Source organism: Protopterus annectens, chromosome 3.part0 (genome assembly GCF_019279795.1).
Source record: "Protopterus annectens isolate FY-2018-M chromosome 3.part0, PAN1.0, whole genome shotgun sequence".
NCBI classification, from domain to species: Eukaryota; Metazoa; Chordata; order Ceratodontiformes; family Protopteridae; genus Protopterus; species Protopterus annectens.
This window is the reverse complement of record NC_056731.1, coordinates 934,056,357-934,084,008: the sequence shown is the minus strand read 5'-3', so window position 1 is coordinate 934,084,008 and position 27,652 is coordinate 934,056,357. Positions and strand designations below refer to the sequence as shown.

The window sequence follows — 27,652 nt, the reverse complement described above, 5'->3', positions numbered from 1 at the left end:
CTCCCACTCAGCACCTCAGCTCAGGTGAGTTTGGCTCCCACATCTACCTCGGAGCCACCCTCCTCGGTGCCCCGGAGATCTCCGGCCCAGGACCGCAGTGCCTTCAAGTTGATGCGTAGTGTGCCCTCCTCTGAGTCTGATCCACCTTCAACTCCAACCTCTCTTCCCCCTAAGGGACTGGTGTCCACCTCTTCATTACCCCTCTATCACCCACAGAGTAGAGAGCCAGTGCCCCAGGAAGCTACAGTGGGTGGATCCTCTTCTTCCGATACCTCCCTGGAGCATCCCCCGAGGAAGTCCCTTGGGAGAGACAGTGTAAGAGAAAGCACATACACTCCCCTAAATCTGTCACTTCTAATACTGACTTACAGGATTCAGAAGGGTCCCCACGGTCACCCTCTGAGGATGTCTCCTTTTCAGACATTGGAGATCCTTAAGCAGAGGGGTGGCTGGAAGTCCCTTTCCCCTTCTGAAGATGTCTGTATACCTGGTGGCATTTGGCTCTCACCCCTCCACCTCTTGGGTGTCTCCACCTTTCGACCCACTCCTGGGTTTGGTGAGTCAAAAGGTGTGGGACTCTCCGGACTCAGTGGACCCTGTTCCGAGGAGGCCTAATAAATTCATTACAGTCCTGGAAGATAGGGAGTATTTAACAAAAAGAGTTCCTGTAGATGCAGTGGTGGTGGCAGAGGCCACAAAGGAGGAGTTAGTTGAAATTTCTGTATCTGTCCATCCACCGGACAAGGATTCTTGTACAATAGACAGATACGGGAAGTGCATGTTCTCCTCAGCAGCCTTTACTTTGCGGTCGCTGAATTATTTGTCGCATTTCACGTGACTTTAGAGGGATCTCCTAAAAGAGCTAGGAGATGCTCTGCAAGGTGCTACAGCCCAGGACTTATCTGCTAAGGTTAATTCCCAGCTTGCAACCTTAACCTCCATCTCTAACTCTTCCATGCGCCTCCTAGCTTATGCAGCCGATGGAGGGAGCAGGGCAGTAGGCACAGGAATAGCTCTTTGTAGACATTCCTGGATGCGCCTTTGTGAGTTTGCCGAACCCTTCCAGTCTTCCTGTATTGACACTCCCTTTGATGGCTCATCATTGTTTGGGCTGAAAGTGAAAGAAACTCTCACCAGGAGCCAACAAGATGGTAAGACTCTGTCTGCCGTTGGAGTCCATTTTTCTGCCCCTACCAGACCTTATCCTAAAGGTCAAAAGAGCAGAAAAATGTGGTTCCGTAAGTCCAAAGGAGCCTTATCTGACACTCATGGTGATACTTCTTCCAGGGCCAGAGGGGGAAATAATGGAAGACGCCGTCCACACGGCAGAGGGGGTCCACATAACCAGGGTAACAGAGATACGTTCTCTGGTAAGCCCTTCCAGCGCTTCTGAAATGAGACCCGCCTGTCCACCTCTGGAGGCAGTCGGAGGGAGACTATCACTGTACCCAGAAGCCTGGCTAAATTTGACTCAAGACAAATGGGTACAGTCCATTTATATCCAGGGGATACAACATTCCCTTTCACTGTCCACCTCATCCGCCAAAGTTTATCCCAGACATTCCACCCGGTGAAAGGGATCAAGCAACACTAGACATTCAGATGTTCCTAGAAAAAAAAGCATCATCCAAGATGTCCCCGCAGACCAACTAGGATCCGGAATTTACTCAAGGTCCTTTTTAGTTCCAAAAAAGGCAGGGGACTGGAGACCAAATGCATGGCAGTAGTCATGGCTCATCTGAGATGTCAGGGATTCCAGGTGTTTCCATACTTAGACGACTGGATCCTAACTTCCACCACCAAGCAGCTACTAATCAAAGCAACCGACTGTACACCATCCATCTCTTCTTAAAACTAGTTATTACTATAAATGCAGAAAAGTCTGCCTTGTTGCCATCACAGCATATTACATTCATTGGTACAGATTTAAATACATACGACATGTTGGCAAAGCTACCTGAAGAAAGGATCCAGACATTACGAAGTCAAGTGCTTATCTTTCTCAACAAGAAAGAGTACAGGCAAGATTTGTCCTCTAAGTCCTAGGCTCTATGGCAGCGACGATAACACTACTTCCCATGGCACATGACCTCATATGTGAATATTGCAGTGGCTACTCTTCGCCCAGTGGTCCATACAGGAGTTACCCATGTCTCACGAGATCCTCATAACACACTCCTGCAAGAAGGACCTACTTTTTTGGTGGGTTCAGTCTACTCAGGTAACAATGGACAGACCATTTGTACCTCCCCATCCTGTTGCTACCGTAACCACAGGACGTGTCCCAGATGAGGGGGCATTATCTGGGACAGACGGTCCAAGGAGTTTGGAAAGATCACGAGTACCATTTTCATATTAGTGTCCTAGAGATGAGGCCGGTGCTTCTGACATTGCAAGCATTTCAGAACTCTCTTCCCATGGGGACTATTGCAATTCAGACGGACAATATGTCAGTGGTATGGTACATCAACAAAAAGGGGAGAACCAGATACTACCCCCTATGTCGAGAGGCCCAGAGAGTTTGGCAATGGGCGATATCTTCTCAACGCTTTCTGACAGCAATGCATATCCCAGGGAAATCCAGAGTTATAGCAGACAGGCTAAGCAGAGAGATTCTCATGCCTCACGAGTGGTCCCTCAATCAGGAAGTTGCGAATCAGATTTTTCTCAAATGGGGCCAGCCTTGCAGTGACTTTTTTGACACTCTCTTCAGTACCAAATGCAGCAACTACTTTGCCCTAATCTCCCCTCCGGGATAGTCACCGAGGGATTCACTCGTTCACAATTGGCCCCTGGGACTTCTTTATACTTTGATTCCAAAGGTTATCCAGAAAGCAAAGTTAAGTTGCAGGTTAATTCTCATTGCGCCATACTGGCCTTGTCAGATTTGGTTCCCCTTTCTTTGGCCCTACCTTCAGGAGGACCCATGGATCCTGGACCCAGTGCCGGATGATCTGGCACATCAGTCAGGAATTCTCCATCCTGCCCTCCACACCCTCAAGTTGACAGCTTGGCTCCTCCACTTCCTGTCTTAAGCCAGTCTTCTGGAATTGTCCCCTGCAGTTCGTCACATTCTAGTCTCCTCGCACAAGCAGACGACTAGGAAACTCTATGAAAGCAAATGGAAGAGGTTCTCTTGTTGGGCTAACAAAAAAAAAACTGTAGATCCCTTTACAGCATCTATATCTGCAATTCTGAAATTTTTAACAGAAACTTTTAATCAAGGAGCAGCGGCAGCTACTATTCGAGTTCAAGTAGCTGCTGTTTCTAATTATCATGTGGGAGAATCGGGATCTAGTCTAATGTCCCATAGACTATGCACAGCTTTCCTCAAGGGTACTTTTCTGTTAAGACCACCCTTAAGAGAACCTCCTAATCCTTGGGACTTCAGTTTAGTATTATCATCTTTGATCCTGCCTCCTTTCGAACCAGCATCATCTTGTTCATTTAAATTTTTCTTATAAAACACTCTTCCTGACAGCAGTTACTTCAGCCAGGAGAGTATCAGTGTTGCAAGCCTCGTCTATCTGTCCACCTTATTTGATCTTTCACAAAGATAGTTTCCCTCGGAACAAATCCTTCCTTCTTACCGAAAATTTGTTCTCAAGTGAATTTAAACCAAAGTATAGAATTACCAATGTTTTTTTCCTAACTATGGCAACAAGGCAGAATATAAACTCCACCAACTGCATGTGCATAGACAGTTGCATTTTTACTTGCATAGGACCAGCGAATTCAGAAACTCAGACCAATTGTTTGTCTCCTGTTCAGAAAATAAAAAAGGTTTGGCAATATAAAAAAGGTTTGGCAATCTCAAAAGTTACCTTGTCCAAATGGCTTACTGAGACCATCTATGTCTATCATCATCGTCTTCTTTTGGCTGTTCCCTTTAGGGGTCGCCACAGCGTATCATCTGTTTCCATTTCTTCCTGTCCTCTGCATCTTGCTGTGTCACACCAACCACCTGCATGTCCTCTCTCACCACATCCATAAACCTCATCTTAGGCCTTCCTCTTTTCCTGTTATCTGGTAGCTTCATCCTTAGCATCTTTTTCCCAATATACTCAGCATCCCTCCTCAGCACATGTCCAAACCAACGTAATCTTGCCTCTCTGAATTTGTCTCCAAACCTGCCAACCTGGGATGACCCTCTAATGTACTTATTCCTAATTCTATCCACCCTCGTCACACCCAGTCCAAATCTTAACATCTTTAACTCTGCTACATCCAGCTCTAACTCCTGCCTTTTTGGCAGTGCCACTGTCTCCAATCCATATAACATAGCTGGTCTCACTACCCTCTTGTAGACCTTCCCTTTCACTCTTACTGGTACTAGTCTTTCACAAATCACTCCTGACACTCTTCTCCACCCACTCCATCCTGCCTGTACTCTCTTCTTCACTTCTCTTCCACACTCACCATTACTCTGAACTATTGATCCCAAATATTTAAACTCCTCCACCTTCGCCACCTCTACTCCTTGCATCCTCACCATTCCTCTATCTTCCCTCTCATTCACACACATATATTCTGTCTTAGTCATGTTGACCTTCATTCCTCTTCTCTCTAGAGCATATCCCCATCTCTCCAGTGTCTCCTCCACATGTTCCCAACTCTCACTACAGATCACAATGTCATCTGCAAACGTCATAGTCCACGGGGACTCCTGTCTGATCTCGTCTGTCAACCTGTCCATCACCATTGCAAATAAGAAAGGGCTCAGAGGTGATCCTTGATCTAATCCCACCTCCACCTTAAACATATGTCTATGATTCCCACAATAAAGAACCTCCAGGGAAAATCAGAGGGCATTCAGCTAGAGCGGTATCTACCTCCATTGCCTTTCAATACAGACTTCCATTGGATTCAATTTGTGCTGCTGCTACATGGGTTAGCCCTCATACCTTTATTACTCATTACAAGGTAGATGTGGCTTCCCAGAACAGGGCATCCTTTGGATGTTCATCGTGTTTCACTGTTGCAGTCATCACTGCAGGGTTCTTCCTGCCGGCAGGCAGTCCTCAGTCGGCCAGAACCCCAAAGTCTGGGTCTGGCGTCGGCTGTTCAGTTATGCTCCCTGACGTCAGAGCGCTAGGAGTACAAAGCTGCCAGCCGACGCCATGTTCTCCAGTCTTTCTTGCCATGTGGTGAAAGCAGTTCGCAAGTGCCGGTCGGCTGACTCCTGATATTTTTTCGTGCTTCAGTCCGAAGACTTACTTCTTTACAAAGCTAAGTACCCCGTTGAGGAAACTTTTTTCATGCTCCAGTCCGATGTCAGAAAAAGTTAATAATTGCATTTCTTGTGGGAAGCAAATACCTCATAAGGATTTTCATTCTTACTGTATTTCTTGTTTAGGCCCTGACCACGACGTAGCTAGTTGTCGGTTTTGTGCTAGATTTAACCAACGTACGATTAAGCGAAGGTACGATTTTGCTTTTCACTACTTTGGTAGGCGATTTAATTATAAAATGTCATCGGACACGCTTCTGTCTACCGGAGTTCACAAACGACGCAAGGATAAGGACAGGCCTCTGAGGTCCAAATCAGACGATGTTTTACTAGCAGAGCCAGCTACAGGTTCGGCCGTCATCAGTGAGGCGCTTTCGTAGCCCCTGTCGTCGGCCGTTTCAGAACCGATTGCCGAAACGGACTCCCACGAGGAGCCAGCTAGGCGTTTGAACACTCCAGCTGCAGGTCCTTAGAACAATGCTCCCTCGGATGGGTCCGGAGCCGCTGTGCAGGTACCGGCTTCCGGGGGGGTTTTCAGGCCTACATAGCTTCTGATAAAGGCAAAGACAAAGGCAAAGACTCCTTCTAATTCTAAGACACCAGCCCAGGCCTCTTCTGATCTGGGACTCAAATCTCAGAAACAGCTACTTAAAATGGCGGAGGACTTACTAACCATGATTAGGGGTTCACATCCCCCTCCAGACAAAAGGCCAAGGCAAGTATTGGATTATGAATCTTCTGATCAGGCATCTATTTCTTCAGTGTCTTCCTCTGAACAGGAATATACTTTCCCTCCTTATGAGGATTCTGATGCTGAGGAATCCATTCCTTCAGCTTCTCCCCCTGAGGATTTTTCTTTTGGGGAAACTTTACATGACATGAGGGAACATTTCCACTGGGAAGGACAGGAGTACTTGGAATCTAAGAGAAGGCTTAGGGATTTCCTTCTTCTTCCCCAACATAGACCCCTGGCTATTCCTCCTATTTTGGATATTGTGGATGATGCCTTTTCTGAGGCTAATTTAACTCCTGACTCCTTTCCTCCAGTCCCTGCTAAACCCGATAGATATTACAGGGTCCCTGATTCCCACCACTTCCTTTACAAAAATCCTACTGCTGATCCAGAAACCATTTCTCAGGGTCCTAAGGGGGTTAAGGCTGTTTCTGCTAAAAACCCTATTCCGACAGATAAGGATTCCAGAGCTTTGGAGAGATGGGGCAAAAAAGTGTACACTTCTGCTACTTTATCTATTAGAGCTTTAAATTGTCAATTTCATATGCTAAAATATCAGCAATTTCTACTGTCTGTTATGAAACAAAAGCTTAGGTACCATTTCTGCATGTGCAGATAATAAGGAATTGCACGATTTGATGCATGCCACTGAACAAGTGGGGAAACATGGTTTACACTGTGGTTTTGATGCCTTGGAGGCCTCTTGCAGGACGGCTGCCTCTGGCACAGTCATTAGAAGACATGCTTGGTTAAAGGAACAAAACTTACCTGATCAAGTGAAAGCAAAGTTACTGGATGCTCCTTTTCAGCATAATGTTTTGTTTGGGCCTAAGGCTGAAGAGGTGATAAAGAAAATGGAGGATAAGGCAAAATCCATGCGAACGGTTAAGGATTTCTTACAAGTTCAGCCCCCAAGATTTAGCAGAAATTGGCCAACAAAAAATTGGTCCTTTCCCAGCTTGGACAGGCCTCAGAGGGGTAGATATAGGCGCTCCAGAGGGAGGGCCCAAGCACAGACCTCTTACAGACCTAGACAGTGGAGTGCTTCCACCCCCAGGGGTGGAGAGGACAGACCTCAATCTTATAGAAAATAGGCTCAATGACTCCCCCTGCATGGCTCCAGGAACGTCTCTCCTGGATGCCCCTCTAGGAGGAAAACTCGCTCTTTTTCAACAAAATTGGACTTACATAACCCAAGACAAGTGGGTTTTGGATGTAGTTTCAAGGGGTTACAAATTCCACTTTCATACCTTGCCAAGACCAAACGGATGGCCAGACCTACCAAAACGTAAACCAGGTGGGATCCTTCATGGCTAATGAGGGCCATAGAACTGGCTCCACAATCAGAGACGGGACAAGGCTTTTACTCAAGGCTCTTTCTAGTTCCCAGAAAGCAAAATTCATGAAGACCCATCCTAGATCTGTCAGTTTTAAACACTTTCCTGGATATACCAAAGTTCAAGATGCTTACCCTGCAGCAGCTCCTGCCAATGTTGAGCAAAAATGCATGGATGGTGACATTAGATTTAAAGGAGGCTTACCTACACATCCCTATCAGACAGGAGTGCAGAAAATACCTCAGGTTCAAGGCCGGCTCGAAACATTACCAATTCTCTGCGCTGCCCTTTGGCTTGTCTACTGCGCCCAGGGTCTTCACCAAGTGCCTGACACCAGTAGTAGCTTATTTCAAACTCAAGGGAATTCAAATTTACCCTTATCTGGACGACTGCCTTATTCAAGCAGACAGCAAGGATGTCTTACTCCAGCATCTGGAATTTGTTCAAAATCTTCTCAAGTACCTGGGATTCACTGTGAACGTAAAGTCAAATTTGACACCCACACAACATATAACTTTTCTGGGTGCTTTTCTAAACACGACAAGCCAGATGGCATTCCTGACATCCGAAAAACAACTACAGCTGGCTTCAACTTTCAAAACCTTGGCGTCAATAACTCAGCTAACTGCAAGGAAATTCCTGCAGGCTTTGGGTTACATGGCCTCCTGCATCCTTCTCATACCAAATGCAAGACTACATACGAGAAAAATACAATGGTACCTAAAAAGTGTATGGTCCCAGCATTGCCACAGTCTAGAGACGCAGATTGCTGTCTTGCCTTGCCTACAAAAGGAATTCTATTGGTGGGCCATGGCATGTCTTCACAACAAAGGGAAAGCCTTCAGTCTGCCTCCAGCCAGCCAAGTGTTAACCACGGACGCCTCGGATTATGCATGGGGAGCCCACTTGCAGGGAAAAGGTCTGCAAGGTTTTTGGACAGAGGATCAGAAGCTCCTACACATCAATTTAAAAGAGATGTTAGCTTTGCAAAATGCCCTCTTGGCTTTCAGGGATCTTCTACAACCAGGACAACTACTGATACGGACAGACAACACCAGTTATGTGGTACATAAACAAGCAAGGGTGTTCACACTCTACTCCCTTTGCAGACTAGCCATGACTCTATGGAACACAGCTCTTGCTTGCAAAGTGAATCTACAAGCTCAGTTCCTGCCAGGGAAACAAAATACTCTGGCAGACAGCCTGAGCAGAAACCTGTCAGATCCACATGAGTGGATGCTAGACACCCAAGTATTCAAGATGATTACAGAGGCCTGGGGCTGCCCGGACATAGATCTATTTGCATCACCCCTCAACCACCAGTTACAGATTTTTTGCACATGGACATTTCACAAACTAGCATGGAAAGTGGATGCACTATCATTCAGTTGGAGAAACCTCTCGGGGGTATGCCTTTCCGCCACTACCTCTTCTTCCACGGGTGTTATTAAAGATCAAGCAGGACAAGCCCAAGATGATGATTTTACTGGCCCCAAATTGGCCTCGTCAATTCTGGTACTCCACCAGGAGCCACCTTGGATTTTACCTCAGATTCCAAATCTTTTGTCCCAACACCAGGGCCAGGTTCTGCACTCTCATGTCAAAACTCTCAGCCTGGCGAATAAAGGGTCTATGATTAATCCTTTCCTTCCCAAACAGGTCATGGATGTCATCTTAGAAGCCAGACGGCCTAGCACTAGAATATCTTATGCAGGTAAATGGAAGAGATTTTGCACCTGGATGCATGCTCAGGATTCGGATCCCCTCATTCCTAATATCCCACTGATTTTACTTTACCTGACAGACACGCTTCATAAGGATTTATCCTTCTCCTCCATAAAAATACATGCCTCTGCTATCTCTACACATTACAATACAGATCCTCCAATCTTTTCACATCCACTTCTGGAACAATATCTCAGAGGAGCAAAGAATTTAAGGCCCCCTAGGACACCACCCATACCTGCCTGAGACCTCAACTATGTTCTGGAAAAACTCACTCTGCCTCCTTTTGAACCTGCTGCCACATCTGATATTAAGTATTTATCATGGAAGACCGCTATCCTGCTGGCTTTGACTTCAGCCAGGAGGGTCTCGGAGTTGCAAGCACTCATGTCTGTGGAGCCTTATATTATTTTTCACCAAGATAGGGTGTGTCTGCGGACTAATCCTACTTTCATGCCTGAAGTGGTTTCCAAAGTGGCTTTAAATCAAACTATTCACCTGCCAACTTTTTTCACTAATCCACAAAATAAGGGGGTAAAAGGATCTTGCATTCCTTGGATGTACACAGACAACTTCGTTTTTACCTGGACAGAACCAAGAATTTCAGGAAAACAGAGCAACTGTTTGTTTCTTATGCAACAAATTCCCAAGGCAAAGCTATTTCAAAACAAACCATTTCTAAATGGATTGCTCATGGAATCAGATTTTGTTACTCTCATCATGGAAAGCAAATTCCAGGAAAAATTAGGACTCGCTCTACCAGTGCTGCTGCTACTTCAGCTGCCTTTCTCAGGGGAGTACCTACCAAAGATGTTTTGGAAGCGGCAACTTGGAGTTCAGTGCATACTTTCTCTAAGCACTATAATCTCCCTCTTTACTCTACGTCTAGGGCAGGCTTTGCTTCTGCAGTCTTGCAGGGCCTTCTAGCCACCCCTTCTATTTTATAACCACCACCCTTTACCTCAGCTTTGGGATTCAACCCTACAGTGATGACTGCAACAGTGAAACACGATGAACATAGTACAGTTGTGTACACTTACCATAAATGTAGATGTTCGAGTGTCTTCACTGTTGCAGTCTGGGTTACCCTTCCTCCTGTCCCCTCTTACACTTTCATTAGTGTAGTTTCCTACTTCACCCTTCTTCTGAGGTGTAGTTGCTTCAGGGTATGGGGTTTCGTTGTATGTTGTTTTTTTTTTTTTTGTTTGTTTTACTGTTGACCTTCATTTTTGGGCACCTGACATCTGGGGCAAGAAAAACTGGAGAGCATGGCATCGGCTGGCAGCTTTGTACTCCTAGCGCTCTGACGTCAGGGACCATGACTGAACAGCCGACGCCAGACCCAGACTTTGGGATTCTGGCCGACCGAGGACTGCCTACTGGCAGGAAGAACCCTGCAGTGATGACTGCAACAGTGAAGACACTTGAACATCTACATTTATGGTAAGTGTACACAACTGTACTTTCCACTGTCCTGAAGAGTTTATTCCCTTGAGCCACCCAAGAAAAAGGTGCTGGGGAACTCTGTCCCAACCAGCAAGAATGAAGGCAAGATGGGACAACATAAAGAGGTTATGTACTCACCATAACGTTCCATGTTTGTTGTCCAGTATCTCGCCTTCAGTCTTGCATCCCTCCCACCCATCCCCCTCCTGGAGAATCTAGAGGAAATTTCTCAGAAATTGGCAGATAAGGTCCGATTCCCTTCTTGCCCTTTCTTGTTAATTTTATGACAATATGTTTCAGATATTATTTTTTTGGATATTGAATATATCATGGGAACCTTTCTCCCTCAAATGAGATCTGGGGAACAGCCGCTAAGCACAGTGGGATCGGACTCAGCCTCGAGCCAGTAGAAGCACTTGAGCTTTAGTATAAGGCCGAGTCGGAGCCGAGTTTCGGCTCCAAACCCAACCAGCAAGACTGAAGGCGAGATACTGGACAACAAACATGGAGCGTTATGGTGAGTAGAAAACTTCTTTTTACCCATGCTCCTGATAAATTCAGCACTATTCTAATTTCATAGTCTTACTCTTTGTCGTTGGCTACTACTACCAAGGTATTTAAACTTTATCTCCAGTCTTGCACATTGCAGCCAGTGAAGCATTCACATTTACTCTTGCTTAGACGGTTGCCTGATCCACACAGAATCCCAGTAACTGCCTACAAATGCCCTGAATTATGCCACTTCATACTTCTTTAGACTGGAGATATACCTTAACCAGCAGAAGTCCATTCTTTCCTACTCTCAAACATTTCCTTTAACCCAGGGGACTGTTTAGTGTGTCTTCTAGAGAAAATGTAATGCTAGTCAGTTCATTTTCCCAGATCCTCACATCTGTGACCACTAGTACAGTCTGGAAAGTACCAGGCTTGCATGTCTTCCTTAATCACCATTGTCAGTTTTTTTTGCAGGGATGCACATAACCATTCCCTAGTAGTGATGAGTTCAATCTAGGAGTGCCCTCCCTAGAAGCAAAAAGGGAGCAAACTGTGATTGTAGACACTACCATATAGGCTTGGTGATGACATAAATGGACCTTTTGTGTCCAGGGCTTCTGGAACAAGGAAAATCAGAACAAACCAAAGGTAGATTGAAAATAGCAACTGTTTGTATGCTGCAGGTTTGCAGATTGGCTTGCATCTGTGTGGCCTCACTCTGATTACAGACAACATTTTGATTGTATATGGTACCTTAGCAAGCAAGATAGCTTCTCCTACCATTTCTGCAGGCTTCTTCACAATGGCCTGGAAGTTGGCATTCAGACAGGATTTTGCTGTCTGTCCACTATGTACCATCAGTTCAGAATCTACTAGCAGGCCATCTAAACTAGTCCGTGCCCAATCCTCAGGAATTAAGACCTGCTTGCAAGAGTCCTTCTCAAATTGACAAAGTCCTAGGGCTTCCCAGTGGTAGCCCTGTTTGGCCCATTTGATGAACTGCCAGTCTTCAGTTGTGATCAAGGTTTCTGTGTGTGAGATAGCTTCAGTGATGGATAATTTATCCATGCCATTGAACTGAGGCTTCCTGTTTGCCTTCCCAACACAAATCTCTCAAGTTTTATGGAAGGTTTTGCATGACGGAACCAAGAAAATTCTACTTGCCCTTGTCTTGCCAAGTTCAGCTTGGTTCTCCCTTAAGTAACTAAGCCACAGAGGTACCATGATCCTCCATTGTATATCAGTTTTCTATGGCACCATCAGAGATCACTGATGCAGCCAAACCTTAACGTTGTTTTCTTTCAGCCTAGAAGGTAAAAGCCTGATTCCATAATGAAAGATGTTATGTAGTCCTATCTTGCCTACATTCTTACCCGTGGGTTCGGAGCCGAATATCGGCTCCAACTCGACCTATTTTACTAGCTCAAAAGTCTCTGATTGGCTGGGCTAAGAGGGTATCCCATGGTACACTGCTTTGCATCCCCAGATCTCATTTGCCACTTGTAGAGCTCGGACGTGGTCTCGCTTGGCTGTGGCCAAGTACCTCTTTTTGACTTATTTCTCTTGAGAAATTGGCTGCTTTATACTCAAAAGCTATTTTAATAGCTATATCTTGCTGCTGTCGCTGTGATTGTGTGTTCCTGGTGTTTTTTGTGGTATCCCTAACTGTTCCCACGGGCTAGGCCCATTTTAGTTAGAGGACCTAGTCCTCCCTTAGTTGAGTTCGTGTGTTTATTCTCTGTACTGTCTTAAGAACCGTGCAAGTTAGAGGTTCTCTCAGTGGTGTCATTTTGTTGCTAATTGTTTGTTTAGGGCTTTGCTCATTCTGTGTAGTACTGTTTGCTAGTGAACGTTGTGGGCTTCCCGACCGTTTTGGAAATTTGTTAACTATTCTCCAGAGTAGCAGGTAATGTCTAAGGATCAGAAGGAACATAAGCCTTCTGGCTTTAAAAAATGTTCAAAGTGCGGATATAAAATGTCCATCACAGATGGACAACTGTGTATGTGTCTACTGCCTTGGAGCCATCTATTTACAGGAGTCGTGTAGCTTTTGCCACTCCTTCAGTCCTAGGGTGCTCCAAGAGAGGAAAAACAAATTGATTTTAAAGGGACTGCTTAAACCGTCTTTTGAGGAAGCTATAGATTCGGCTTCCAGCTCTCAGTCGAAATTTAAGGCCTCTAAGTCCAAGAAAAGGTCTCCGGCTCCATCTGCATCTTCGGAGCCTCCGGAGAAGATTACTATATTGGACTCTGCTTCCTCGGCTCCACTGTCCTCGGGGCCGCAGGAGGTATCTGTGTTAAGTGATTTGGCGTCCGCTCCGATCATTCTCGAACCCATTCGGAGCCAGTCACCTAGTGTGAGGCATGGTTCACCAGATAAGAGATTCCAGTCTCCATCCGTCTCCTCCAAATCCTCCAGGCTTTCTGATTTGGATGTGGATAGGGTAGTGCAGAGGCTCCTGCAGTCGTCGGTGTTGGCTCCGGAGTTAGTTCCTATGGCTGTTTCGATGATTCCTCCACCGAGCACATCTTTGTTGTCGGAGCCGGTATGTTCCGCTCCGAGTGATGTTCTTGCGCCGGCTCCGATACCTCCCTTGGGTTTATCTGTGCCGACCTCGGCTCCGACCATGTCTGTCCCGTCCACAGGGTTCGAGACTCGGGTCTCCTCGGTCGGGCCCGAAGGGGATACTTCGGGACATCTTTTGGTTCCGAGTCTCCCACTCGGTGCATCGGCTCGGGGGACCCCGGTTGTGGCCTTGGAGGTCGGTCGGTCCTCGGACTCGGGGGGGACCCGGCTTCGAGGCCATGCGGAGTGCGCTGGCCAGATCGTCAGCTTCATCACTCGGGACGGTCATTCCATCCCCTACCACTCCGGCGAGAGCTTCTGACACTCGTCTATCCTTGGACAGTAGAGTGCCAGGCCCTAAGGACACCCCCACGAGCGGTCCCCCACTTTCTGAAGGTCTCTCAGAGCCAGTGTCTGAGGAACCTCCCAGAAAGAAATTGTGCAGGAGGAAGCACATAGACTCCCAGGATGAGTCTCTCACTTCCGATTCTGACCTCGAGGAATCGGAAGGATCCCCCAAGTCTTCCTCTGATGATGTTTCCTTCTCCGATATCTTGGAGATACTGAAACAGAGGAGACAGGCCTTCCAAAACCCCTTCCGAGGAGGAGTCAGTATTTCTTAAGGCTTTTGGCGCTCAACCCTCTGCCTCCTGGGTGTCTCCACGCTTCGATGAGCTTCTTGACCTTATTTGTCGAAGGGTGTGGGAAAACCCTGATTCTGTGGAGCCCGTACCTAGGCGCCCCAACAAATTTCTCTCCGCCCCTCAGGGAAAAGAGTTTCTGTCAAAGGGAGTCCCTGTAGATGCCATGGTGGTGGCTGCAGCCATCCAAAAGGAAGTTTTGCAGAGTCTTCCTTGTCGGTCCATCCTCCTAACAAGGAGTCTAGGACTATGGACCGGTACGGGAAGCGTTCCCTGTCTTCAGCCACCTTCCCTTTATGGTCGCTGAATTACTGATCTCATTTCACTCTGCTCCAGAGAGATCTCCTTAAGGAACTGTGAGATACTCTTGCGGGTAACATACCTGAAGCGGTGGCTCAGACAGTTAACGCACAGGTTTCTACCCTCAACTCCATCACAAACTCGTCCATGCGACTCATTTCGTATGCGACCGAGGGAGCGAGTAGGGCGGCCAGCTCTGGGGTAGCCCTTAGACGGCAAGCCTGGCTGCGCCTGTGTCACTTCGCGGAGGCCTTCAAGTCTTCCTTCACTGATGCCCCTTTTTATGGTTTCTCCTTGTTTGGGACCAAAGTGAAAGACACCCTCGCCAGGTGCAAGCAAGAGGGAAAGACCCTGTCTGCCATAGGGGTCCGTTTTTCCCTTCCGTCTAGGCTTTATCCCAAGGCCCAGCAAGGGGGAAAGATGTGGTTCAAGAAATCACAAAGATTTTTTCCTGCCGCACAAGGTGAACCCCCCTCCAGAGGCAGGGGAGGGGGGGTTATTCAGGGAGACATCGCGCCAGAGACAGAGGGGGCCCCCGCAATTCCGGAGACCGCGATTCCTTCCGTGGCTCCCCATACTCTCATTCCTGAGGGTGTGCCCGACTGTGCTTATCCGGAGCCAGTCGGGGGTCGAATTTCCTTGTATCCAGAAGCCTGGGAAAACATCACCCAGGACCGATGGGTATTAAGGATAATTTCCGGAGGTTACCTCATTCCATTCTCTTCAGTACCCTCTCCAATAAGAAAAATCCCGGACGTTCCACCCAGTCAAATGGATCAAGCAGCCTCAGAGATATCTCAGCTGCTAGAAAAAGGAGCCATCCAACCAGTCCCCTTAGACCAAATCGGATTAGGGACTTACTCAAGATTCTTTTTGGTGCCGAAAAGAACAGGGGACAAGAGAACCAAATTCCGTATGGTCACTCTACAATCGATTCTCCCATTGTTGGGAGAGGAAGTATGGATGTGCTCCATCGACCTCAAGGATGCTTACTACCATGTGAAAATGGACAGGGCATCCAGGTGTCACCTACGCTTCCGGCTGGGAGCCTGTCACTTCCAGTTTCGAGCCCTGCCCTTTGGTCTCACCACAGCCCCCAGGGTGTTCACCAAGTGTATGGCAGTGGTGACGGCTCACTTGAGACATCAAGGATTCCAGGTGTTTCCATACCTGGACGACTTGCTCCTCACCGCCCCCACCAGGCATCAACTAATTCAGACCAGGGACGCTACCATCAGTCTATGTCACCAATTAGGCGTCATGATAAACTGGAAAAAATCTGCCTTATTGCCCTTACAACATGTCACCTTTATAGGAGCAGAGTTGGACACCATTCAAATGCGAGCATTCTTACCACAAGAAAGTATCACAGGGTTGCAACAACAAATTCTCACGCTGATGCCCCTGAGACATGCGAAGGCAAGACTGATTCTTCAACTCCTAGGTACCATGGTGGCGACTATCATGTTGGTTCCTCTAGCGAGATTACACATGAGACTTCTTCAATGGCTCCTCTTTGTCCAATGGTCTTTCCAAAGACTTCCGCTATCCCATCCAATCTTAATGACAGACAGATGCAAGCAGGACCTCCGTTGGTGGCTGTGCACCAACAGCTTGAACGGGGGGAAACCCTTTGTTCTACCCGTCCCTGTTGCCACAGTGACCACGGACGCCACCCAGATTGGGGGGGGGGTAATTTTCTCGGCAGGACGGTCCAAGGCACGTGGCAATAGCACGAGATACATTTGCACATAAACGTCCTGGAGATGAGAGCAGTGCTGCTTGCGTTGCAGGCACTTCAAGAAGTTCTTCCTCTAGAGACTATTGCGATACACTCAGACAACATGTCAGTAGTGTGGTATCTCAACAAGCAAGGGAGAACCCGATCTTACCCACTATGCAGAGAGGCCATGTGCATGTGGCATTGAGCAATAGCTTCCCAACGGTTTCTGGTGGCAACGCACATTCCGGGGAAGACCAGTGTTATAGCAGACAAGCTAAGCAGGGCGATTCTTATGCCCTACGAGTGGTCCCTGAATCGCCTGGTTGCAGAGCGAATCTTCAGCAGATGGGGTCAACCTTGCTGCGACCTTTTTGCCAGCCCTCTCAATGCGAAATACAGCAACTACCCAGGGACGCTCTAGCTCACAATTGGCCCTCCGGTCTGCTTTATGCTTTCCCTCCGTTTCCCCTTCTCTCAAGGGTGATTCAGAAAACGCAATCTTTGGGAAGCAGAATGATTGTAATGGCCTCACACTGGCCTCGTCAGGTATGGTTCCCCTTCCTTCAACCTTACATTGCGGATACCCCTTGGATTCTGGAACCCCTTCCAGATTTACTGACGCACATGTTGGGGCAGTTCCACCCCTCTCTGAGGACACTCCGGTTGACAGCCTGGCTACTCCACTTCCATCGTTAGTCAGATGTCACAATTTTTCACCGGAAGTAGTCCATATATTATCGTCCTCTCATAAACCATCCACTAGAAAAATCTACTCTAGCAAATGGAAAATGTTCTCTATCTGGACTCATTCTAGAGGCATTGATCCCTACACGGCTCCAATTGATTCGATTCTGGAATTTTTGTCTATGCTGTTCTATCAAGGGTCCGCATCAGCCACCATCAAAGTTCAGCTGTCTGCTATATCAAACTTCCACGTGGCCAATGAGCCTAGCCTTATGGCACACAGACTATGTAAAGCATTCCTTAAACGTACTCTATTACTTCGTCCCCCAGTATCCCAACCTGTCATGCCCTGGGACCTCAATTTTGTTCATCAAGGCCTCACTCTTCCACCTTTCGAGCCTGCAGCGACCTGCGAGTTAAAATTTTTAACATGGAAAACAGCATGTTTAACAGCAGTCACTTCAGCGAGGCGGGTCTCTGAAATTCAAGCCCTCTCCATCAAACTCCCATATTTGATCTTCCATAAAGATAAGAGTCTCTCTTAGACCAAATCCATCATTCCTTCCCAAAGTGGCTTCTGTGTCTAATATAAATCAGTCTAGTGAGCTGCCAGTTTTCTTCCCCAATTTTTCTAACAAGGCAGAATTCAGATTTCACCAATTGGATGTACATAGACAGTTACGCTTCTGTCTACACTGAACGAAAGATATCCGAAATATGACCAACTCTTTGTCTCCTTTTCGGAAAACCGGTCTGGTTCTCCGGTATCCAAGGTCACGCTCTTTAGATGGATAGCCAGCTGTATTTCCTTCATCTATCAGACAGCAGGTACAATTTGCCTTTTCCAGCTAAAGCCCACTCCACAAGAGCGGTCTCCACATCCACAGCCTATCAAGCTAGATTGTCAATGGATGATATATGTGCTGCGGCCACTTGGGCTTCTCCTCACACCTTTGTTTCTCATTACAAATTGGACGTGGTTTCCAGGGGCAGATCTTCATTTGGCTCTACAGTTCTCAGGAGTATTTTCCTATGAGCCACCCAGGATGTAGGTGCTAGGGACGCTGTCCCATGGGTAAGAATGTAGGCGAGATAGGACTGCATAACATCAAGACGTTATGTACTCACCATAATGGTCGATGTATGTAATCAGTCTCGCCTCACATTCTTACTTACCCTCCCACCTTCCCCCTGCCTGGAGGATTTGGAAGTTAGATTGTATCCTGCAGAGTCCCTTTGAATAATTTTTGTTTATATGGATGCGTGGTATGTATGCAGTAACTATGTTGTTAGCAGAAAACTAGATCTGGGGATGCGAAGCAGTGTACCATGGGATACCCTCTTAGCCCAGCCAATCAGAGACTTTTGAGCTAGTAAAATCAGCCGAGTCGGAGCCGATATTCGGCTCCGAACCCACGGGTAAGAATGTGAGGCGAGATGGGCTACATACATCGAACGTTATGGTGAGTACATAACTTCTTGTTCTTTCTGCCAGAGGTTCTTTGGATCCTGGAAGAATCCAAGAAGGCTAATAGTAAATATTACTTAGCCAAGTGAGCCAGGTTCTCAGCCTAATGGTAAAGCTTGTGGCATTCAGTCTACAGAAGCCACTGTTTAGCTTGCTGTCCTCTTCTTTCTCCCCTATTTAAGAAGGTTCTGTCCTATGCATTTGTTAAAGTCCATTTTTACTCTGTGCATGCTAGCTTACTTTAGATCAGTTTTTGAGTATTGTACTGACAATGTGATTTCTAAAGGGTATCGTGCATTTGAGACCATCAAGGAGCATCAGGAGTCTTCTTTGAGATATCTGAATTTTGTACTGGAAAAGCTCACTGCAGCTTCCTTTGAACTGATAACATCTAAAATTCTTAAATCCATTTCTTGGGAAACTCTTAAAGACCATCACTCCAAGAAAATGAGTCACGTGCCCGTTATGTAAAGCAATCTACATGGTCTTCCACAAAAACTGGCTGCCTAAGACCAGTCCACCTTTATGCCCAAGTAATTTCAGGTACTGCTTTCAACCCAGCCATCCACTGGTTTTAGATTCTTCGCCTTCTGGATGTTCATAGACCGCTGCAGTGCAGCTTAAATAGGCCTAAGGATATTAAAAAATGACCAGCTTCTTGTCTCTGTAGAGAGAAATAAGCATGGCATCCTTGTTTTTAAACAAGTTTTTGCCATTTGGTTAGCACGCTATACATTCTTCAACTTTTTTCTGCACATTTTCTGCAGAGAACATTTGTGAGGTAACAATACACGCCTCTAGTCGCACGTTTTTTTTTACTCACTACAGGCAGGATTTTTTTCCAGGAGCAGTGGCAGATATATGCAGGGCATTTTTGTTTCCTCACCTGAAGAGTCTGGTTAACTTGGCTGCCATTAGAGCTCTGCTTTGTGATGACTCCTACAGCAAGCATTGACCTTACGACCTTACCCAAACTTCATTTATTATGTTGAGTATGCTGACGTGGCTGTAAATTGTTGATTGTAAGGATTATTTGTGTGATATGAGCTCTCTCTCCTAGGGCAGCACAGTGGCGCAGCAAATAGCTTTGTCACCTCAGAGCAAGAGGTTCTCCAGTTCATTTCTCAGCTGCATTGCCTTCTGTGCAGAGTTTGCATGTCCTCCCTTTGTTCCTGTTTTCTCCGGGTGCATTTGTTTCCTACCACATTTCAAAGTCATGCAGTAGGGTGGATTGGACACACTGAATTTGGCCATAGATGTGAGTGTGCGTGTAAGTATGTGATGAGGAAGAACAGCTGTCGTAGAGCTAGTCACCCAATGGTGTAAACCTTGGCTGTAGATTGTCACTGTTAAAGTGACACCCCTGACCCCCATGTGTAAAAATGGGGAGAGAGAGTTGTGGATGGATGGGCTGTCTCCCTTGCATTTCCCCAAGATAACTTCTTGCAAAATACCAGAAAGGAGGTGGGTCCTCTGCTGCTGGTTAAGGGAGGTACTGACCCACCTTGAGTCTCAAGCTTGTCCTGGGTCAGAAAGCATCCTCAAGCCCATTAGGTGAGTTATTGCAGTGGCCTTGTTTAGTAACCTTTCTAGTTTGCAGGAAAAAAATTGAAGCTAAAACAGATGAACATGAATGAAAAAGACTGAAGATCGCATACCATCTCTTCCTGTTACACTGTGCCTCCTGTTGACCTCCCTGGCATCAGGAGGTTGCCCAGTCATGGGGAAATCCAGAAGTACCTAAGGTTATAATGAGAATGTACACATCACTGTATATTTCTGAGAACATTTTGCAGTTATGTCTACACAGAGCCTTCCTTAGAAACAGCATGTGGCTCCTGACTAAGTTGTCAGAGTGAGAGTTGTAGCAGTTCCTTCAAGGAGAATAGTGATGGGAAGAGCTTGCAGATGGCTTTGTTGAACTTGCAGTACTACTGTCAGGCTGTGAATTGCGTACCACTTCCAGAAGTGTAACTGCTGATAAATAGCTATGCTGTATTTGTGAAAGCCACAGAATATGTACCATTAAAATATACTTGTGTGGAAGATATTTACTGCTTCTGCAAGAAGTATCCTTTTGGGATTTTAATAGTCATTCTAAATGCTATACATTTTGGTGGGTGTAATTATACTGACCATTTTGTTTCATTTTAGGCTCAACCGTATCTACTACTTCATTTGCATTTGTTTCTGGGTCTAATGTCCAAGGTAACACGCCAGCATTTGGTTCTACCCAGGTTCCAGCATTTGGGCAAAGTTCTACTCAATCATCTGCACCATCGTTTGGATCACCATCATTATTCCCTGCTGGATCTCAGGCTCCAGCTTTTGGCTCCTTATCTGGAAGTAGTCAGCCACCTGTTTTTGGTCAGCAGCCTAATCCCCAACCTGCATTTGGAACAGCTGCAGCTTCTGCTAATAGTGGTGAGTATATATCTCTTCACTAAGCTTTTGGCTATTAACTCCATTGTCAGTTTCACTGCACTGTTTGTGTGGAGAATTTGTAAGCGTATTGAGACAACAAGTTATGAATTTAATATATTACACAAGATAAAACCATTAGACTCCATTAATGTTCTTTAGCCCTAGCCATTAGCATACTGAATAATTTTGTAATGGGTCTATATTAGAACATCGAAGTTTCAAAACTTCGAATGTTCTAATATTGACCCCTATTTAGCGAACGCTGAAAATAGCGAAGCTACAGAAAACTGAATTTTTTCCTAGGGAAAAAATTTGGTTGTTTGTTTCTGTCGTTTCACTATTTTCGGCTCTGTGGTGGAAAGTTACGGGTCGGGTTCAGATAAGTGTGCGATTAGGTGCCGGGTTAGGTGAGTTAGGGCGCGGGTTAGGTATGTGTGTGATTGTGTGGACGTGAGAGTTAGGGCAGGTTAGGTTAGTTAGGGCGCAGGTCAGGTAAGTGTGTACGTGAGGGTTAGGGTGTGGTAGGTGATTTATGATTAGGGCGCGGGTGAGATGAGTGTGCGATAGTGACGGACTGTAGGGTTAGGGTTTGGGTTAAGGTAAGTGGATAGTTAGTGGTGTATGTAGTTTAGTGTAGGGTTAGATGTAAGATTTTAGGTGTGTGTGTGGATTGCTGTTTGTTTGGTGTGCTTGTGTTGTATGTGTGTATTTTGGAACGATTAATTTTTTCCCTAGGGAAAATTTTCGCTGTTCTGAATGTTCGATGTAAGCTTTCGCTTAATAGGGGTCGATATTAGAACATTCGAAGTTTTGAAATTCCGATGTTCTAATGTAGACCCTTTTGTAATTATGGCATACATTGCAATTTTTCTTCTTGAGTAGTGGCACTCAAGTTCTACAAAACACCTAAACATTGAATTTGTGGTGGGATGAGGATGCATCACTGATGCTTTTACCTTGTAATATTAAAACTGGATTCCATACTTAAGCCAGTGATTGTAAATCATGGAGTATCTCTTGTTCATCACTAAAGAAATTTAATTTTCTGTATTTTATAGTAATATAAAAACACTGGTAAAAATAGCAGAATGAACCACAGCACGAGGAACCATAAAACATATACCCTTTTAATAAAATAAGGAACAAATATAAAAGAGGTAAGTTCTTTCACAGTCAGCTTTGTCAAACCATAGAAACCATGTCCCTCATCTCTCAAATCCATCTAAATAACAAACCAGTCAGGACAAAGCACCTTAATTAGTCAGTTATCAATCAAGGTAACTATTAAGTATGTGCAAAATACGTATCAATGACAATGTATATAAATAAAAAATATAAAAAATATAATAATGAAAATACATTATTAAACCTATTATTTATTTAGCCTGTTATTTATTTAAACCCCCTAGATTTTAAAATGGTTTTAAGGGGAGCTTTCTCATTGAGACCTTTACCTTGGGTCTGCCCTTAACCTAATAATCCATTTCACTCTCTACTTTCTGTGAAGTTCCAAATATCCCCTTCACTTGGACTAGGCTTAATAACTTCCATGACTAGGAATTTAAAAACATGCTGGTCATCAGTTTGTATGATATGTTTAGAGAGTGCATTATTATTATAATGTACCCTGATATTAAATAGATGCTCCCTTATCCTATCTTTTAACATTCTATCTGTTTTGCCTACATAATATGACAGACACACAGTAAGCTAAATAAACCACATATTGAGTAGAGCAACCAGTGGATACATTAAAGAGAAATTTCCGTCCAGTATCAGGGTGTGTAAATTGACCACTACTGGATGTACTCACAATAGTTACATCTACCACACTGAACTGTAGAGAAACCTACCCGTGGGACTGAGTTAAGGACTCCTTTGGATAACATAGAATCTTTTTTAAGTTCATCTTATTTTTATATAAAAAACATGGTACATCACCCATCTCTCTCAGCTCAGGGTCCACCGTTAACACACCCCAATTCTTCTTATTGATGTCCACAATTCCCTTGGTATCACTGGTATAAAAGGGGGACCTTAACCTTCATCGAACCCATCCTTGAGGTCATAGTTGCTACAAAATTATCCTGAGGCGAAGTAGTGGTCTATTTACACACCCTGATACTGGACATAAGTTTTTAAGGTATCCGCTGGTTGTTCTACTCAACATTTGGTTTATTTAGCCTACTGTGTGTCATATTATGTAGGCAAAACATGATGTTAAAAGGTAGGTTAAGGGAGCATCTGTATAATATCAGTGTACGTCCTAATAATGATGCACTCTCGAAACATATGTAAACTGATGACCAGCATGTCTTTAAATTCCTAGTCATGGAAGTTATTAAGCCTAGTCTAAGTGAGGGGGATGTTAGGAACTTCACAGAAAGTAAGGAGGTGAGATGGATTATTAGGTTAAGGGCAGACCAAGGTAAAGGTCTCCGTGAGAAAGCTCCCCTTAAACCCATTCTAAAACCTAGGGTTTTAAATAACAGGCTAAATGAATAATAGATTTAAGTGTATTTTCATTATTATATTTTATGTATTATGTTCTTTATATACATTGTCGTGGATGTGTATTTTGTATATACTTATATTATTGTTGTAACATAGTTACCTTGGTTGACAACTAATTGACTGAAGTCCTTTGCTCCTGATTGGTTTGTTGTTTAGATATATTTGAGAGATGAGGGACATGGTTTCTGTGGTCTGATGAAGCTGATTGTGAAAGCGCTTACCTGTTTTATATTTGTTCCTTATTTTATTAAAAGTCTAAGTGTTATGGTTCCTTGTGTTGTGGCTCATTCCGCTGTTTTTACCAGTGTTTGTTATTTTCTCGTTACATAGCGGAATATTCGCTTTCTGGAGTTTGCTTTTGTTTTTGACTAATATAATAATGTAAGTCAATGAGTGAAAATGACTGAAAGATGTCACTGTTACATGAGTGTTCATGCTTTGTAGGTCCTGCCAGATTGGCTTCTTGAGTAATGGCCAAAAATATTTGGAACTCTCTTCCATGCAGGTACTAGTAACCTGAATACGTTCAACACTGAGTTTAGTAGACAATGTATAATAATGCTATTCGGGAACTTTTTGAGAGCCGTGAATGAATAATTACAACTTCATGAAGTTCTAATTCCTACACACCTTGAAAGAAAATTCTTGGTCAGTATTTTGATAGGTATTCTTTATAGTAGAAAGACGTTCTTTAGTTAATGAGTTTAAAGTTCTCGTGCAAAGTCCTGCTAGTTTAAACTGTAATACTGTCCTGCATGTGTAGGCAGTGCATTTTTCACAGGCTGTGTAAAGCCAGACAGTATTAAAGCCTATAGTTTCTCATGTTTCTGTATGTAACAAGGCTTTCCAAGCTGCTAAATACATTAAACTACTCCTAATCACGTTTCCTAAGACAACCTCATTGTGTGGTAGCCATCATCATTGTAGTTTTATTTGGCTGAATCCAACCACCATTGTCAGCCCCCAGTATGATTTGCAGTAATCAAGGATTAATAATGTGCAATGTTATGGCTGCCACTGCATTGATGATCTTTATGTACAAGATCACAGAAGATGAACATCTGCCCGCCTGGTCTGATTTCAAGAGCTTTCATGGACATCCCATCAAGTATAGCTTTTATGTACCTGATGTTGGACTTGGTACATCTTATGACATAGAATCACTTTCACCATTACTTTTTTTTGCTATGGAGAAAGTTACTCAGCAGTCTTCTGATGTTCTTCGTGTTTCACTGTTGCAGTCATTACATTTGGGTTATCCTGTTAGCAGGTTGTCCTCAGTCGGCCTGAATTCCAAAGTCTTGGGTCCTGCGTTGGTTGCTGTCGCATCTTCCCTGACGTCAGATCGTCAGGGGTATAAAAGATGCAGCCGACGCCATTTTATTTAGTCTTTCTTGACACGTGGTGCCCGAAGCAGAAGCAGTTCGCAAGTGCTGGTCGTCCAACTCCTGAGATTTTTGTGTTCGAGTTTCAGATCCGAAGTCTTCATTAAAATCTAAGTACCCCATTGGGGGGAACTTTTTTCTTGCTCCAGACAGATGTCAGAAAAAGTTAATTGTATTTCTTGTGGGAAGCACATGCCTCATAAGGACTTTCATTCTTATTGCATTCCTTGCCTGGGCCTCGACCATGACGTTGCTAGTTGTCGGTTTTGTGCTAGATTTAACCGACGGACTATTAAGCACCTGTACGATTTTGCATTAAACTATTTTGGGCGAAGATTTAATTATACAGTGCCGTCTGATAGCCATCCGACTACTGGAGTTCACAAAAAACGAAAAGAAAAAGACAGGCAACCGAGGTCCAAAACCGACGACAAAGCTTCTCCTAAGCAAGTCGCCAGTCCTCGGTGAGGTGCTTTCGCAGCCCCTGACGCCCGCTACTTTAGAGTTGCAGGCCGCTACCGACTCCCATGTGGAGTCGGCCAGGCCGCAGGAAACTCAAGGTATTGGAGTCTTGGAGATAATTCCCTCAGATGGGTCCGGAGCTGCTGAGCAGGCATCTGCTTCTGAGGGTGCATTCAGACCCAAACAATTATATAATAAACCGACATCAAAGACAAAGGCTAAAACACCTTTAAAGGCAAAGAAACAAGTTCACCAGCCACAAGGACAGGCCTCCATGCCCAAAAAACAGATGCTCAAAATGGCCAAAGACTTAATTACCTTGATCAGGGGTTCCCATCCCCCTCCTGATAAGAGGCCTAGGCAAGAGACAGACTATGAATCTTCAGATCAGGTTTCCATTTCTTCTGATTCCTCTTCTGATCAGGAATATTGTCTTCCCCCCTTTGAGGATTCTGATGCTGAAGAGTCAATTCCTTCAGCTTCTCCTCCTGAGGACTACTCTTTTGGGGAAACCTTGCATACCATGAGGGAGCACTTCCACTGGGAGAGCCAAGATTTTTCAGAATCTAAGAAAAGGCTCAGAGACTTCCTTTTACTACCTCAACACAGGCCTCTAGCTATTCCACCTGTGTTGGACATTGTAGATGTGTTCTCGGAGTCTAGTCTGACCCCTGACTCTTTACCTCCAGCTCCTGTTAAGCCGGACAAATACTACAGGGTCCGTGACTCTCATAAATTCCTTTTCAAAAACCCTACTGCTGACCCAGAAACTATTTCACAGGGTCCGAAAGGGGTCAAGGCTTCTACTGCAAAAAAACCCTACCCCCTCTGACAGGGATTCTAGAGCACTGGATAGATGGGGAAAAAATTTACACATCTGCTACGTTGGCTATAAGGGCTTTAAATTGCCAGATGTTCATCGTGCATACAGCTGCAGTCATTACATGTGGGTTATCCTGCCGTCAGGCGGGTCCTCGGTCGGCCGAATTCCAAAGTCAAGGTCCGGCGTCAGTTGTCGTCGCTTCCTCCCTGACATCAGTGCGGCAGGGGTATAAAAGAGGCAGCCAACGCCATTTTCTTCAGTCTTTCTTGCCACGCGGTGCCCGAAGCAGAAGCAGTTCACAAGTGCTGGTCGGCCAGCTCCTGAGATTTACGAAAGTATTTCAGCCAAAGTCTTCTTTAAAGCTAAGTACCCCATTGGGGAAACTTTTCTTGCCTCAGACCAATATCAGACAAAGTTAATAATTGCATTTCTTGTGGGAAGCAAATACCGCATAAGGATTTCCACTCTTTCTGTATACCTTGCTTAGGGCCAGACCATGACGTCTCGGCCTGCCGTGTTTGAGCTAGGTTCAACAAGCGCACTATTAAGCGCCGGGCGGAGTTCACCCTTCATTATTTTGGCAAAAATTTAATTATATCATGTCGTCGGATACTCCGACACCAGTTTTAAGCAAAAGACGCAAAGACAAGGACCGACATCCGAGGTCTGTACCGAGGCCACACTTAGGCCGACTACTGGTTCTCCGGTTCTCAGCGAGGCGCCTACGCAGCCCCTGACTACCGATGAAACTATTTTACCGGTGACTTCAGTACCCGAGGTCGCAGGCTCCTCGGTCTCCATTCCCACTGCAGATACCGACGCCACTCTTGGCGGGGAAACTGAAAGTTTAGTCAGGCCTGCCATTTCTGAAGGCGTCTTCAGGCCTTCCACCTTCTCTATTAAATCCTTCACTAAATCTAAAGCTGCCATGAAAACTAAAAAACAGGGTCCTCAGACCTCCTGTCAAGGCCGCATGCCTAAAAAGCAGATGCTTAAAATGGCTGAGGATTTGATAACTCTCATCAGGTGTTCTCAACCCCCCTCTGACAAAAGACCCAGATTGGAGGAAGACTACCCTTCCTCAGACCAGGCTTCTATTATCTCAGACCATTCTGAGGACCAGGATTATGCCTATTCCCCTTTTGAAGACTGATGCTGAGGAGTCTATTCCCTCGGTTTCCCCCTCTGAGGACTACTCTTTTGGGGATACCCTGCATACATTGAGGGAACACTTCCACTGGGAAGGCCAAGATTACTCAGATTCCAAGAAAAGGCTCAGGGAATTTCTACTGCTCCCCCAGCATAGGCCCCTGGCTATCCCTCCTGTTTTAGATATTTTGGATGATGTGTACGCAGAAGCCAGCCTTAATCCAGATTCTTTACCTCCAGCCCCTCTTAAACCAGACAGGTATTACCGGGTTCCTGATTCTCACCAGTTCCGTTATAAAAAGTCATACTGCAGACCCAGAAACAATTTCACAGGGTCCCAAGGGAATAAAGGCCTCTACTGCTAAAAACCCTTTGCCTTCAGAGAGAGATTCCAGAGCATTAGAAAGGTGTGGGGGGGAAGGTGTATACATCTGCCACTTTAACCATGAGGGCATTAAACTGTCAATTTCATATGTTAAAGTACCAACAGTTTTTGTTATCTCAGCTGAAAAGCAAAATGACACACAGAACAACCAGATTTGAAAGA

General features: G+C 45.2%; 1 protein-coding gene across 1 annotated transcript in view; it reads left to right on the top strand.

Moving 5' to 3' along the window:
- NUP153 (nucleoporin 153) overlaps positions 1-27,652 on the top strand; it is a gene marked incomplete in the record, with an annotated part of 2,476,866 nt that overhangs the window by 2,220,980 nt on the left and 228,234 nt on the right. The window contains 1 exon segment of the mRNA XM_044065729.1: positions 20,503-20,772. Coding sequence (XP_043921664.1) covers positions 20,503-20,772 — 270 coding nt within the window.